Source organism: Equus asinus, chromosome 23 (assembly GCF_041296235.1).
Source record: "Equus asinus isolate D_3611 breed Donkey chromosome 23, EquAss-T2T_v2, whole genome shotgun sequence".
Taxonomy (NCBI): domain Eukaryota; kingdom Metazoa; phylum Chordata; class Mammalia; order Perissodactyla; family Equidae; genus Equus; species Equus asinus.
This window is the reverse complement of record NC_091812.1, coordinates 50697775-50715278: the sequence shown is the minus strand read 5'-3', so window position 1 is coordinate 50715278 and position 17504 is coordinate 50697775. Positions and strand designations below refer to the sequence as shown.

Below are 17504 nucleotides of genomic sequence, written 5' to 3'. Positions count from 1 at the left end.
CAAAGGCTCTCCCAGATGAAGCACTATGAAATGCCATACACTTTTCTTCTCAGTTGGGGAAAGGGCAATTTGTGAGCCTTGGGATGTTCCTCCACTAGGTTCCTTTCTCTAACTGATGTAGAAACTTTTGCCCCAGATGGGCTGCTAGTGGGGTTGGCAGGCAGGGCTCCCCTAGTCTGCCTTGGCTGCAGTGAGTTGCTGCTCTGGCCTGAGAAAAGGTGGACAAACGGGAGTCGTGGGCAGACCCACTACTGTGAGCCTCTGAGCTGGGACCCACAACGCTATTTGACTTGGTCACAGTGCTCTCAGGGCAGCCAAGGATGTGACGACTTGGGAGTACTTGGAAATGGTAGAAATAAGTCAGTATGCCCGCTAGTGAGAGGATAAAATGGAAAACAGATGAATCTGTTTATGAAATGCCTCAGTCTACTAGATTCATTTGGGGCTGTTCTGGAGGTTGATGGTGATAGTGAATCCTGAAGAAACTGTAAAAATACTTTAAAATGCTTATGTTGGGCTTTCAAAAATATGCAACAATATCTTCCTTATAGCACTTAAGTGCTTACAAACACTTAATATTAATGTAATTGTTATTTTATTGCCTCTCTCCTCCATATTCTGTAAACTCCATGAAGGCTGGTACCATTTATCCTGCTCATCACTTTTTCTTCAGCATCATCTACAATGTTTGGCACGTAGTAGGTGTCCAAAAATTGCTGAATAAATGTATGCATGAATGAACAAACAAATGAATTATACACTGATCATGGTCCTTTCAACTACTTTTGGAATTTCAAACTATTATTTGTGAGTATTGATTATTTCAATCACATCCAAGATTCACAGGCTGCCCACGTCTCACAAAGTCTTTCTTAATCACATTAGCCTGAAATGAGGATCTATAGTGTTTACCATCTGTCCATTTTGTTTTAGCACTGAATTATATACATCACTATTTCAAAATTTCCTATCTAGTGTTTTAGCTCTCAAATGACATTGTATGCTAGGAGAGGGCAGATAGCGTATTTAAAAGTCAATCTACCCCAGGCATCAAGCATCTCCTAAAAGAAGGATGTACATGGAAGTTCTATAAACTTACTTGATGAAGTGAAACTCCCAAAACTTTGCACATGTGATTTCTCTCCAGGGGTTCCTCCTATTGTTTCCCCTCATAACAAAAACATTTTTTGGGTGCTGAATTACGAACAGGGTCATGCTCAAGGCTGTCCAGAAAGAAATATGAAAGTGTCCTCTCTGCTTAATACTTTAACTGATGCAAATGGAAACTACGAGCTTTCTATTCCCTAGAGAACTCAAACAAGCTGGTTTGGCAACAATTGGGATGATGCCAATCTTCCCAACCAAATTCCCCAACTATGAAAATGTAATGCATTTAGTAAGTGGTCCTCTGTAGGAAATAACTGCTTTCTAGTTATTAGTGCATGACTTGTGAGTCTGCATTCCTAGCTCTAAGTGTGCTTATTGTTTACTGTTCTGCTGTGTATTTCTGCTGCTTTGGTGGCTTAAGAACCTATCTATCACTTTTCTATCTAATATGATTTTCTTCTTAAAATGGGTACAAGCTGAACATGTATAAATATACCTTAGCTGCTTTCACAGGTAAAGCTAAGTTGGAAGTTCTAATGAAAGATGGACTATGACTGAAAAAGACCCTCTTCTATCTGGGAAGGTCGTTATCTTTCATTGGGTCTGCAGCTTCAGAAAAATACACATGGCATGATAGGGGAAGAAGGGGATACGAAGTGAGCCAGCCATCCAGCCAATAGCCAATGGTCCCTAACAATTAATGTGATGACAGATGTCACAGCCAGTCTGCTCTCATATCCATTTGTCTTAATAGCTACGCCTGCCAAATTGCTCCTGGATCTACCACCTGTAAGTTGATCAGCCTCTGACCATGTTCAGAGAAGCAGCTTTCTGCCTCTGTGTAGACACAGTATTATGATAGGTTTGACTGGAAATTAAAGCATTTTGAAAAGACGGAAAGGAAGTAATTTGGTTCTATCCGCTTTTATACACACTATCTCACTCAATTCCTCACGAAGACTCTATGGGGGTGGGTGTTGTATTCCCACTTTACAAGTGAGTAAACAGGCTCAAGGAGGTAAGGTGATATACTCAAGGTCACACACTCAGTAAGCAGGAGAATTTACCAAACTCTAGAGCGCTATTCTTTCTACCACTCTACGCTAGTATTGCCAAAAATGTTTGCACAGTCGATGGATCAAGTTTAGATTTTTGGAAGAAATGCTCCCCTAGGAAGTAAGATGAGAATTTAGTCCAGTTTTTAAGGTGGCCAGAAGGAAAGATTCCAAAACATTATTCTGGAACCAATAGCAATATATAACAATTCTGTGAGAAAATCTTCCTCTCGTGTAAAAAATGTCTTTTCCTTTTAAATAAACAAAAATGGTTATTTTGGCAATAAAACTCCATGGAGATGTTGACAAATGACCATTCTGAATCCAGTGTATCTCATTCAAAAAGGAACTCATTGCTTAAATTAATATGTAATGCAAAAGAGACTACACTTTGAATGATACTGTGAACTGAATTATAAATTGTGTGTATAATACCTAACTAAGCACCTCAATCATGAATGACGATAAGTAATCAAATGGTAAACTTTCATTCTCAGCTATTTCCTGGGAAAATTAGGGAAGAAAAAGTTGCTTCATTGTGAGTCACTGGAAAAACGGTAATTTTCTTCTTTTTTTCCCCTGTGTCTTAAATTATCTGGCTCATTTTCAATTTTGAGTAAACTGATTTTAAAAAGTATATATTTTAGAATAACTTTACATTTATTTGAATTTGATATTTTCTAATGAAACCTTAATTTGCTCTCATTTGCAACCTGAAGCTAGGTCACCAAACAGGATATAAATGCAAAAATCACTAAAATGATAGCTTAGCTTGTTTCTGAATAAAGATATTTATAGGTGTGAGGCATCAAGGAAAGTATCAAAAACTTCTTTAAATTCATTTTTCTTAAATATATATATTTACATATAGAAGAAAACAATATGCTTTTAGAAGCAACACAGAATTCTGAAAAGAGTTTTGGGCTAGAAGCAAAAAGATGTGATTTTCGGTCTGGTTTATCATCAGCATAAGCTTGGACACATCACTCAAGGCTCAGTTTCCTTGCACGTAAAATGAAGATGTCAGCATCTGACCTACTTCAGCAACTGCCATGTGTGGCAGGAGTCTTTTATTTATCCAGCACCTGTCAGCGCTTATTGGGTTCTTCTTACCGAGAGATGAAGACAAATATGATTCAGTCCCTGCCCTCAAGGACCACACAGTAGGGAGATGTAATGTAAACAGGAATCTAGGGGTGAATCACAGGATGCTTCTGGAAGGAGGAAATCCTAAAGAACAAGTATGCGTTAGTGAAGAGAATGGAAGAAAAAAAGGTAAGAGCATTGCAGACAGAGGGTGCAGCATTTGACAAAGATAATGGGTTCTGACAGTACAAGATGTTGAGGGACATGTGAGCCATTCAATTGGTTCAAACAGAATGGGAAAAGTCAAAGGTGAGGTTGGAAGGGTAGACAGAATCCAGATTATGAAAAGTAATAGATGCTGTATTATGGATTTGCATTTAAATCCCAAAGCAATAGTGGAGGTGAAGGGCAATCCAGGATTATGAAGAGGAAAGTTATGGTTTTAGAAAACTCACTCTGAAGATAACACAGTCAACAGATCAGAGGCTGGAAAACTCATTCAGAGTCCCTGGTATTAGTTCAAGAGAGAAATACGGAGGCCTAAACCAAGACAGTGGCAGCAAGGATGGAGAGGAAAGAATAGTCTTGAGAGATGGTATGGAGGTAGAACTGACAAAGTTTAACACCTGGATTTAGGGGCGTATAGGAGAAGGGGAAATTGGTTTGAATCCAAGCTTTCTGACTTGGCTGGGTAAACAGTGTATTATTTCACAAGATAAGAAATCAGGAAGATAGATTTCTAGGGTGAGACAAGTTCAGTTTTGGACACGAAGAGCTCACTGTGCCTACGGGACATCCACGTGGTGATGTGCAGAAGGCAGCTGTATATATGAAATGCATTTGACAACGCTGTGAACTGCTCAAATGTGAATAATATTACTTAAATCCAATTCTATACTTTTGGTATGTGTATTAACTCTTGCAAGGCCACTAGGGAAATTAATATAAATGCTTTATTCAACAGTACTCGAAGGGCTTCAAAAAATAAAGACATCTTTTAACTTTTTACTGTATTTGCTTATTTAACTGAAATTACTTAACTATGTACAGCATCATTTCTATCATGAGCTCTCTCTGATGGTTTGTAGCTTCTTGTTCACATTCACATGGCTGGCACCTGGACTGGATTAAAAAGAGCTGCCATGCAGAGGGAGACAGAGGACAGCACTCTGGAACACTTCTACCATCCAACCTCACTGCCTATCCCATTTTCCTATATGCGTTTTTACTTCCAGCTGCCATGGGGTCATCAAGCCTTAGCTTAAATCAAATGTCCTCTGGCTCCAGGTCCCATGATGAAAAATTTATGGAGTCCTGGACACATTACAAGTTTTACAGCTTTACAGCTGAAATCCTTCAGGTCCTTCTGACCTACTGAAGGAGAAAATATGTTTTATTTTATTGTGATTCCCAAACGTTCTTCTAGTGTGTACATTTTTCCTACAGAATGCGTATGTTGCTTTCAGCAATGTGTTTTATATTACCTTGAAGAGTAGGGAAGCTCTGATAGAAGGAAACAACTTAGTCTTGTTGCCAGTACACGAGAAAGCAGAACTTACAGCTGGAAGCATGACCAAGTCTATGGCTCATTAGTTTGTCTTTCTCTTCGACCGAGGACACTTTATATAAGTCAATGATTGTATCCTAACTTGTTTAAAAAAAAACACAGTTTATATCACACAACTAATGATATGTTGGCTTTTTGAGTCTTTTTATTATATTATATACACACATACACACATAGGATTTTCCTACAACCTTAGAAATATCATAAATTCCTGTAAAGTCCAGCATGTAGCTCAAAACTCTTGACTTATATACTTCCTGGATAATAGACTTTCCCTAGGCAAAACCTAAAGCCTCTCTTTCTATGGGCGATTATAAGGAACATCAGTTTGGATGTTGCCGGAAAACAAGGTACCTAAATGGGCTCACCTTGACAATGAAATCTGCTGTGAGTGGTCCAGCCATTCTCAGTATCTCTTTGTCTGGAAATTTCTGGAAGTCCACACTAGAATTGTCCACAAGAAAGGTGCCTGTAGAGCTGAGACTGTTTTCACCTTTAGCTCCCTGGAGGGTTTTGGTTTCCAGATCTACATAATCAAACACATGAAGAGGAGAGAAAGATGTTCCCAGGGCTACCACAGACCACATGCAGGCACATTCTATGCAACCGAGTCTAGAGTTGCGTCAGGGAGAAGTATCATTCTTCATATGGCTGACAAAATTGAAATTGTGATTTAAACACAATAAATAGGCACCTATGGATCCTATAGGAGTTTAAGCTGCAAATGAAATCATTTTAAAATGCATTACCAAGCATTCAAGGCTCCCTCTCAAAAAATCTTTAACTCCCTAGATGACCTCATTTGGGCACCCCACTTTATCACAATCCTATTCCTTTGACTAAACCATTCCCATACATATCTTATTAATTTCATTCTTTATGGCCCTCAATCTAGAATAGTCTACAGGTTTCTTTTTCCTCTATCAGATCCAGGGTGCATCTCTGAATTCCCTCAGTACCTGTGTGGCTTTATACTTCTGTGTTACCTTGTATTTATTTACACTTTCTGGTACTTACTGCATATGTCTTATTGCCCAAAATGAAGAGACTATAGTGACTTAAGGACAGGGAACTAACTAACTACCTTTTTTAGTTCTCTCTCTTTTTAAATTCCTTTTTGGTACTTAACTTAATATTATGCACATTTATGATATTTCACAAGAGCTTAAGACAGAAAGAAGAACTTCTTGATTCCTGGAGCATTCCAATCTGAATTTGGCCAATGACAAAGCCTATGAAACATCTTTTGTTGTAGGAAATCACAACATGCTAGGGATGATGATAATTATGATGTGTGTTTCAGAGATGATTAATTTCTCAAGTGATTGAGAGGTGATTTAGAATAATTGCTCAGTGCATGAAAGACAGACAGACTGAGTTTAACAGTTTCCAAAACTTGTATATGAACCCTTGGTTTTGGCAATGGTGCTTCAGCAGAAAGATGGAGTGCCTGGGTCAGGCTCCGTGTTTCCTATCCCACATTCAATCAGAATGACTCCTCTTGTCCATCTTTTACAGATTGAGGTTCTGGGGTTAAGGACAATTTTAAGGTCTCTGGAGGTACTAAAGAATCTAAAGTATATTTGTACTAAATTATTCTAGATGTTGTCTATTTCAAGTTCTCCACTACAAGGAATACCAACAGGTGGAAAATGTTGGTGTCCAATTACACGCCATGTCCTTCTGGTGAAGTCTGTGGAGCCCTTCTTTGTGAGTAGGTCAGTCTTCCCTCCCCTGCCCCAGTGCAGAGAGGACCTCAGGGAAGGAATGGGGCAAGAACATGGTTGTCATCAGAGGAAAGCAACAGTCCCGTATCTCCTTCCTCTAGCCGTCATTCCTCCAGCTGTCTTACATGTATTTGCACTAATTTATGGAAATATCTCTAGGACATAAATTAACTTAGCTTTGGAAAAATGGAGATCTAAGCTTGATCTGAACATCTGATTCAATTTTATCACCAGGCCTTCCAGATGTCCTTCTCAAGGTACTTCTGATTAAAGAAGAGCTGGGGCTGACCAGACTGCCTATTCTTAATCTGGTTTGGCCCTAAATATTTAAGGTTGGTCCCATCTAGGACCAGCTTCTAGGAGTGAAGGGCAAGAGAGCTGAAAGAGAAACAGGGTGTCATTTACTTACACCCTCATTTTGCTGAATTATATTCCAAATACAAAAACAAAACAAAAACTTCCTTAGCTACATGTATGCGATCAACAGTATGTCTGTTGGAGAAAAAAAGCAGATTCCATTTTGCTTGTCATCATTTATGAATATCATATGCAGCTTTACCTATTAAATCCTTGGAGCAATTAAACCAAACAAGGCCAATTCTTTAGTGTCTTAGTGATCACAAAATTAGGAAATCTGGGAGGATAATACATTAATAAAAATGAATTTTACTCCTACATCTATTGCTTTGTATTCTTTCTTCTGCAATCAGGAGTCAGTCTCCCACTTGGTGATGGTCTTGGCCTGGATGTTTTATATTATCCTGTCACTGCTCAGAAAAATACTGTTTTTGAGGGGGGTTGTTACACGAGTGTATACCCCCATCCAATTCCCAAGGGAAAAACAAATGATTTGAATGGTAATAGTGTACACACATATATCATCCTTTGACATGTGAAATGTATATTTTTGGGGGTTGTTCAGGGTTAGAAAAGAACTTGGATCCATATAAGGTGACTTATCAACATCTTTCGGCTTTGCCTGAATTGTACCTTACTTATTCCTTTATTTCACATGACCCTTCAAATCCCACCTATCCCATGAAATGTATTTATTTTTATTTTTAGAAAGACTACAGTAGGCTATCTGAACTTTTCCAGGCTCCAATTTGTCTTCCTCTTGTTTATCTTTCTGGAATGATTTCATTCATAATCCAATTGCCAAAAGATAATGCTTGCTACCTAAATTAGTTTCTTAGGCATGTGTGTGGGAGGGGAGAAAGAGCAGAAGATGATAGATGGCTTTGTAGGAACCAGGAACAATCAGAGTGGAGGAGATCAGAAATGCTCAAGGGACCAACTTGATATTTTAATAATATGGGATTTAATAGTACCTCCAGTACCTTCATTGGAAATGAAGTCTTTCAGTGAAACTGAATTTTGCAGAAAATACTAGCACATCCTCTCTTACTCCCTCTCTGGTTTGTAGCCTATAATTTTCTGCTTGTACTTTACAGGTCTACCTCTAAACAGCACTAAACAGTAATAGGAAAAAAAAAGATGTTGCTGTGTACTGCTGGCTTGACATGACTGAAGATCAATTCTTGTATAAACTCTGGTGGGGCCATGCTACCATTTGATGTTTGGGGCTACGATTACTCTTCAATCTTGAATCCCAATAGCTATCTTCAAGATATTAGGGCCTTGTATTGTCTCTAATACATGAGATATTTAATTACACCATAATGGTTTTCTTTAAATGCTACAAGGTTAAGGTCGTTTGGTGTTTCAATGTTCCTCTGAGTTAGCGAAGTAATGGAACATGAGAGCAGGAAGAAAAGGAGAAAGAAGGAGAGGGAGGGAAGGTTGGAAGGAAGAAGAACAAAAGGAGAGGCGAGGCAAGGAAAAAATTAAGATTGATTGGAAAGGAAGAAGAGAGAGAGCGGGAAATAATATTCACTAAAGCATAAACATGTGCTTAGCTCACGAACAACCTATTGGGAGCATCTATTTTGTATTTTTCAGGATGACTGTGGTTAGAGATAATTACCACAGAGGTTCCTGCTATCTCATCAGACAACCAAAAGATAAACAGAAGGACTCAAAATATCATCTTATGATAGAGTAGAAAGATTTGTACTTCTGTACTTTAATCTCTTCTGGGAACAAAACATAAATAGTAATGACTAAAATTCCCAATACTCAAAGGAAAACAACTGGGTTTACTTACACAAGTGATCAGGTCCTTTTAAGACAAGGCGAACATGTCTACTTCCATAGGGAATAGCAACCACAGTGTCATCCACTAGAGAGAAACAAAGCAAAGTCTTAAAAGCACATAATTTGATACAAAATCAATGATTGTCTAGTATTAAAGTCACTGACTTACATACCCAGCAAAATGATAATCTTTTTTAAGTGTTTGAAATGTAAACACAAGTATTTGGGAATCAAAATGTCCACTTCCCTCAAAAGAAAATATGTTAAAAATCTGGTCACTAGCTAATTCAAGCGGGATCTGGTCTTTTAAAAAAAATATATGAGTTTTGATACTTTGAAAAAATGGATTTGTAAGTTTTCATTTCTGATTTTAAAACCTGATCTTATGTCACCAAATTTCTCTAGATTAGCACAATGGCATTGAATTACAAAAAGAAAATAAATTCTAACGTTCAAAGGATGACTTTAATATATCAAAATTTGGATTTCTCTTTAGCAAAGTAACTATTTTGGATAAGTAGGACAGATAAGAATAGGAGAAAATATATTTGTGTTCTTTAAACCCGTCTAGGGCAGAAATCATGTCTTCTGTTTCTGCAATATCCTTCATACTCTCTACATCTCATTCTGTATATAGTGAGTGCCCCATTAATTGTTACTAGCATTTCCCCACACATGCCCTCTCTGTTTTGAAAAGTAAAAGAAAAAAATTGACTGAATCATAGATCATTTAAAAATGGATTACTTTTCACCCTACTTTAAAATTGAGCCTAAACTGGAAGCAGTCCCAAAACTTACATTTAAAAAAAAAATGAGAGGTCTATTACATACACCCCAAACACATCACAGGCATTCTTATTTAGAACTCCATTTGTAACAACAATACCTTATTTACACGGCACTGAAGAGTTTCTCTTTCACCTAAATTATTCTATTTATTCCTTCACTCAAAACTTGTAATATAGGCAAAGAGAACGCTACCATCCCCATCTTATGATGCAGAAACAAAACCTCTGAGAAGTATAACAAGTAGCTCAAGGTCAAAGAACGGAAGGGCATTCCAGAAGACAAGGGAAAGTTGGTTTTTTTTTTTTTTTCCTGAGGAAGATTTACCCTGAGCTAACATCTATTGCCAATCTTCCTCCTTTTTGCTTGAGGGAGATTAGCCCTGAGCTAACATCCATGCCAGTCTTCCTCCATTTTGTATGTTGGTTGCCGCCACAGCATGGCTGATGAGTGCTGTAGGTCTGCGCCTGGGATCCAAATCCGTGAACCCAGGCGCTGAAGTGGAATGTGCCAAACTCAAATACTATGCCACAGGTCCAGCCCCAAAAGGTGGGTATTTTTAAACTCACCAGCATATTCAGAAGCTCTGTGGGATTCTCTGTTTCACATATATCTTTCCAATATTATACATTATCATCCCATCACTGGAAGCATTTAGTTTAAACAAAGGAATAACAAAAGGTAGCCAATTTCTCTGAACCTTAACATTATCATCTTGTCTTTGGAAGAATTTAATTTCAATAAATGAATCTCAGAAGATCCCTAACTTCTCTGACGCCTAGTCTTTTTCTCTGGAAAAGAGGGAAAAGAATACTTACCTCGTAACACTGTTACAAACAGATATAGATGTGAATAGAAATACCAGTATTGATATATAGATGTATAGCCCAGAACACAGTAAGCATTTTGTAAGTATTATTTTCCTCCTTCTATTCCAAATCTCCTTAACGACAGGAACTGAAAGACTGTTTATTTTTACGATGTTTTTAAATGTTGCAAGTCTCCTAACACATAACCAGCTGAATGAGGCAGAAGACTCATATGCTCTCAATTCCTTCCCTGAAGAGGTTACATTTATCAAGTTCTCTACAATATTGGATATTCTACTCACACTACAACCTTCTAGCTGTTTTTAATGTCATACATTGTTAAAGAAAATGCTGACTTTCAGATAACGAAGAGTTTGTGGCATATGGGAACAAAACACATAAGGCGAACACAGAAAAGGGACAAAAACGTTCAGACAGGGCCCACAGAGCTGTAAATGCCTTGCATAAAGACATGGATTTTTAAGTTTACAAAAGAAACTCAAAGCAGTTAAAACAATGGGATTTCTAGAAATAGAAAGTCTTTGTTTATCCACAGGTCAAGCAAAGTGCAAGTAAAAGAGAAGGTTTCTGTTTGGCCTTGCAATGCTCAGCGGCAGTTTTCAGACCCACACACTGTTCAGGCGGCCTCCTTCTTGTCCTGTTGAGAAGTGACTCACATTTCACACACTGGGGCATTAACCCTGGCTTTTGGCTGACGTGGTAACCTTTGTGTGCTGCCCGAGGGAGATGGGGAGGCACCTAGGAGGTTGTTGGGGGCAGAGGGTAGGATGGAAAGAGTAAACCAGGCAAGAATGGAAGGTCTCCTGATGCCCTTCCGCACTTACCTAGTCAAAGAGAAATACGGAGCAACTAAGGCTGGTGCAAACTTGAACAGTCGGCAGCACACAGCACAAGAGCCAGGCAGAGTCATGGCCTATCTTCTATGGTTCTATAAAGGTCTAACAGACAACCGGCAGGTGGGTCATCAGGCAATCCAGGGAATTCATTACTTTATTCCGCAAATATTTTTGGAGTGTCTCCACAGTAAGAGGCTCCATGCTAGGTACTAGGGATTCATTGACAGAAAACGAGCAAAGCAACAGCCCCATAAGATGGCCCCTGAAAAAGGGACCTAAGATAAAATATGTGGGGAAATATCACATACTATACCCTGCTCGTGGAAACTCCCAAAGCACATTAGTTAGTTTTTTAGAAGCCCTGAACCAAAGAAACCCATTTCACTCAATTTAACCCAATGGATCCCCAAAATGTTTACCTAGGGATACTTTTTATTATGTATCATCTGTTAACACTAGAAGATACATGTCAGAATATTCTTTAAGAAATGGTGCTCTTAATTTGACAAAAAGTAAGATAGGAAAAAAATTAATTTCATTTTCTACGTGTTAATAAAAAGTCAGTCTTTGAGTCATATAGGGATTAATAATTGTCTCATTTGAACAATAGAAAGAATAAACAAATGGGACTACATCAGGCTAACGAGCTTCTTCAAGGCAAATGAAAACAAGATTGAAACAAAAAAACAACCCACTAACTGGGAAAAAATATTTGCAAGTCATATATCTGACAAAGGCTTAATATCCATAATATATAAAGAACTCTCACAACTCAACAACAAAACATCAAACAACCCAATCAAAAAATGGGCTGGAGACAATGAACAGACATTTCTCCAAAGAAGATATACTGATGGCCAATAGGCACATGAAAAGATCCTCATCATCGCTGATCATCAGGGAAATGCAAATCAAAACTACACTAAGATATCACCTTACACCCGTTAGAATGACAAAAATATCTAAAACTAATAGTAACAAATGTTGGAGAGGTTGCGGAGAAAAAGGAACCCTCATACACTGCTGGTGGGAATGCAAACTGGTGCAGCCACTATGGAAAACAGTATGGAGATTCCTCAAAAAATTAAAAATAGAACTACCATACGATCCAGCCATCCCACTACTGGGTATTTATCCAAAGAGCTTGAAGTCAGCAATCCCAAAAGTCCTATGCACCCCAATGTTCATTGCAGCATTATTTACAATAGCCAAGACATGGAAGCAACCTAAGTGCCCATCCACAGACGAATGGATAAAGAAGATTTGGTACATATATACAATGGAATACTACTCAGCTGTAAAACAGAACAAAATCATTCCATTTGCAATAACATGGATGGACCTTGAGGGAATTAAGTGAAATAAGCCAGCGAGAGAAGGATAATCTGTGTATGACTCCACTCATATGAGGACTTTAAAATTATGGAGTGAGAACAGTTTAGTGGATACCAGGGAAAAGGTGGGGTGGGGGGGGTGGGCACAAAGGGTGAAGTGGTGCACCTACAACACGACTGACAAACATTAATGTACAACTGAAATTTCACAAGATTGTAACCTATTATTAACTCAATAAAAAAAAATAAAAAATAAACCTGAAAAAAAAATAATTGTCTCATTTGATGGTAAATGCTCAATGATTAGAGGTGGGTTAGGGGAGTCTTCCACTCGGCATTTACTACAGTATTGCTCACAGAGAGGTGTTTAAGACATCTGAGAATGTGTGAACAGTCTGGTTTCATCACCTGCCTCCTCAGGGCTCAATTCAGTTGGTATGGCTGGTGAGACAGATGCCTCCATTCTCTCCCAGGGTGCTGCACGTTCCTCCAGGAGCCCTTTCCCACAAAGGCACACCGCTCTATGATGGAGGTCATCTTCCCTAATCTATTCTGGCTTGGTTGACAGAACGATGATGCCAACCTTCAGGACACATTTCTAGGTTTTTAATCAACAATTCTAAAAGATTTGCTTCAAAGATCAGATAACCTCTTTCTCGGTTAAATGGACAAGCTTCACAGGAATCATAAGTTCTGTCATTTCACACATATGGGTTGCAAATGTCCTTTCTCAAAAAATTGATCTCAAGGATTGCACCTAAAAGATTTCCTGAAAAAATCTATAGCTATATGTATACTACACATCTTTCTTTAGAACATTCTAAATTCATTTTTAAGCTTGTCATATGTGGATATTTTTGTGTGATTCAGTGCTGTTATCAGAGAAAGGTGATAATGATAAGTTTTGAAAAGATAGGATTTCCTATTTTGATATCTGAGTTTGTCTTATTTTTACTTCTGTTGATAAGTACGTGTTTTTAAAGCCAATTCCTTCCACGCCTATAGGGCTGATACTTAATCTTATTTTTATTATTTTTAATGAAAGATCCATTGTTAACATAATTGGCTACTTATGAAAATAGTCTGCCAATCTTGAGGAGATTTTAATGATATATTTTTTATCCTCATGCCAACATTGTTACTCTTAAAATATATCCAATAAAATAACATGAAACTGAGTATTTAAGCCCTCCAAATCCACCCCCCCCCCAAGTTTATCAGTAATTGCACAGTGGAGGATACACACTGGAGGACCAAACAAGATGTTTCTCCTCCACTGCATTTCCTTCTTACAGTTGCCTAGACCAAAAACTTTAGCGCTGTCCTTGATTTCATCTTTATATCTAAACAGTTAGAAAGTCCTATTGCCACTAGAGTCTTATTGCCACTAGAAATATCATGTTTCATTCATTCTACCATATTTCACATTTTAACGCATATGAAATCAGAATGCTGGTCCCTCATATGCTTTCTCACCGAGGCACTAATCCTGCCATAGTTATCTTTGCCTGCACAGGTGCTAACATCAAAACAGCCAGTATCAAACTTGCAAAATGAATGTGAGCAGCTTGGAAGGAAATTCCAAGAGAATAGTGGAACACACTCAACCTCTGGGGATCAAATTGTTGTGGGAGTTGTAGGGAGATGAGGAATCAGAAGTCCCTAACAACATCCTCAAAGTGGGAGTCAAAAGCTGGCTACTTCTACATACTTGCAAACATGAATTAAGAGCCCAGCATCAAGACTTCCGCTTCCTGCCAAGATGGAGTAACAGGGCCAGACTTAATCTTCTGCCTGAAACAGCCAAAGGGGCAGAGAAAAGATATGAAACTATGGCTTTCAAGACACAGCATAACAGGCAAAGAAGGGAAGCAATCCTTGAAAGTCAGGAAACAAAGTAGGTGAGCCTTAATATTGCCCCAGCTTACTGCCTTGAAAGAGTTTCCAGGTTGCTGCTCAGGAAGTGGGAACTCAGGTAGAGCCTGGCAGATTGCCTCAATCAAAGAGACAAAGCTAAGACTCCAAGGAGATCAAGGTGGCCAGAGTTTGAAGGACAGATTACCAGAGAGGAGAAAGATTCACAGAGAGACAACTCTGGAGATTTAAGAGCACTCCCTTCAGGTAGCCAGCAGTGTAGTCATATAATTAGTATGTGCATGTGAACAAACTACCTGAGCCTGGGGAAAGAACCACACAAAAGAATTGTAGGAATGAGTATGTAGCATGCATATAGGGCTGGGAATACTATCTTATCCCACCAGCCGGGCTGGAAATCTTCATAACTCACGAAACATCAAACACAGAGAAGTCCTGCCTCAATAGCAGGGCACAATTAGCACTAGCCCAGGTGTCGCTTTGATCCCACCTACCACATTTTAAGGATCAAACTGATTCCAAGTAACTTAACTGCTTCTAGAACAAAACTCAAGAATATTTACAGGAATACAAAAATATCTAGCAGATAACAAGATAAGTAATAAACAAGATAAAATTTCCAATGTCTAGAATCAGGTCAAAAATTTCTAGGCATGCAAAGAAACTGAAAAATACAGCCCAAAGTGAAAAAGAGAAATCAATCAATCAAAACACAGAATAGACATTAAAATAGTTACTATAACTGTATTCTATATGTTCAAAAAGTTAAGTACAAAGAAGAAATCTCCAGGCCCGGAGAATTTCACTAGTGAATGCTATCACGCATTTAAAGAAGAAATAACATCAATTCTATACAATCTCTTTCAGAAAACAGAAGAGGAGGGATCACTTCCCAACTCATCGTATGAGGCCAACATTACACTGATACCAAAAACAAAGATAGTATAAGAAAAGGATACTAATACACAACTGTCTCTCGTGGACATCAATGTAAAAAACCCTCAAACAAAATACTGGAAAATAAAAGTCAGTAAAATATATAAGTAATAATACACCGTAATCAAGGAGAGTTTATCCCAGGAATGCAAGGCTGGTTCTTTCTTTGAAAATCAATTAGTTTGACCCATCACAATAAAAATCTAAGGAGAAAACACACATGATCCTATCAATTGAGGCAGAAAAAGCATTTGACAAAATTCAACATTCATCCACGATAATAACTCTCAGCAAATTAGGAATAGAAGATAACTCCCTCAAAGTGACAAAAAGCATCTTCAGAAAACCTACAGCTAACATCATACTCAATGGTGAAAAACTGAATGTTTTCCCCCTTAATATTCAGAATAAGGTAAGGATATCTACTATTGCCACTTCTATTTAGCATTATATTGGACATCCTTGCCAGAGCATTAAGGCAATAAAAGTAAATAATGGTTTACAAATTGAGAAGGAAGAAGTCAAATCATGCTTATTTGTAAATAACATGATTGTTTATGTAGAAAATCCAAAACCTCTAAGAACTAATAAATGACTTTGGCAAATTAACAAAATATATGGCTAACACACACAAATAAACTAACAACATACAATCAGAAATTGAAATAAAAAATAAAATGCCATTTACAGTAGCTGAAAAGAAATGAAAGAAGTCTAAATCTAACCAAAATATACAGGATATATACGCTGAAAACAAATAAAAGCCGATTAAAAAAATCAAAGACCTATATAAATGGATAGACATGAAGTGCTCATATTTTAATAACTTAACATATTAAAGATGTCGACTCCTGTCAAATCAACCTGTAGAATTAACATAATTCTAATCAAAATACCAGCAAGATTTTTTGTAGATATGGACAAGAAGGTTGTAAATTCATATGGAAAAGCAAAAGAAATAGAATAAAATAGTCAAAATGAATTTGAAAAGAAGGACAAAATTGGAGGACTCAAACTACCTGATTTTAAGACTTTAAAGCTATGGTAACTAAGACAATGTGGTATTGGTGAAGAGATAGATACATTGATTAGCATAGAGTCCAGACATAGATTCAAACAGAAATGTCCAGTGGACTTTTGACAAAGTTTTAAAGGCAATTCAAGAGAGAAAAGATTATCTTTTCAACAAATGGTGCTGGAAGAATCGGACATTAATATGTAAAAAAATCAACCTAGACATAAACCTCATACCATAAAAAAATTAACTGAAAGTAGGTCATAGATCTAAAGGCAAGATGTAAAACTATAACATTTTTAGAGGAGAACACAGGAGAAAACTTTGTGGCCTGGGGCTAGGCAAACAGTTCTTATATATGACATTAAATGCACCATCTATGAAAAAAATGATAAACTAGTCATCATCAAAATTAAAACTGTCCTTTTTTGATAGATTATGCTAAGTGATCTTGAAAAAAAAAGCTACTACTGAGAGAAAATATTTTTAAACCACATATCTGACAAAGTATTTCTACTCAGAATACATAGAATTCTCATGATTTAACAGTAGGAAACCAAACAACTCATTTTAAAAATGGGCAAAAGACTTGGACTAACACTCCACCAAAGGAAATAAGAACATGTGTGTGACACGTAGAATAATTCTGTTCCTCCTGCAAGAGATGTCCATGTCTTAATCTCTAGAACCTATGAATATGTTATGTTACATAGAAAGGGGGAATTAAGGTTGCTGATGAAATTAAGATTGCTAATCAGTTGACCCTAAAATAAAGAGATTAGGGCCCAATGTAATTACAAGCTTCTTTAAATTGGAGGAACGAGGCAGAGGATAAAGTCAGGAGTCATAGAGAGATTGGAAGATGCTGTGCTGCTGGCTTTGAAGATGCCAAGGAATGTAGATAGCCTCCAGAAGCTGGAAAGTCAAAATCAAAGAAAATGGTTTCTCCTCTAGAGCTTCCAGAAGGAACACAGCCCTGCTAACACCTTGATTTTAGCCTAGCAAGACCCATTTCTGATCCTCTAGAACTGTAAAATAAGTGTGCTGCTTTAAGCCACTGTTTGTGGTAACTTGTTACAGCAGCAACTGGAAACTAATACAACACGAAAAGACATTCAACATCATTAGTCATTAGGAAATTTCGAATTAAAACAATGAAAGGATACTACTGCATACCCATTAGAATGCCTAAA

The 17504-nt window shown here is 37.6% G+C and overlaps 1 protein-coding gene across 3 annotated transcripts in view; it reads right to left on the bottom strand.

Moving 5' to 3' along the window:
* ADAMTSL1 (ADAMTS like 1) overlaps positions 1-17504 on the bottom strand; it is an 852153-nt gene that overhangs the window by 221515 nt on the left and 613134 nt on the right. For all 3 annotated transcript variants that reach the window (XM_070495595.1, XM_070495594.1, XM_014845577.3), the window contains 2 exons: positions 8710-8784; positions 5184-5341 (listed from right to left, as the gene is read on the bottom strand). In XM_070495595.1, coding sequence (XP_070351696.1) covers positions 5184-5341; positions 8710-8784 — 233 coding nt within the window. The remainder of the gene's footprint in view (positions 1-5183; positions 5342-8709; positions 8785-17504) is intronic.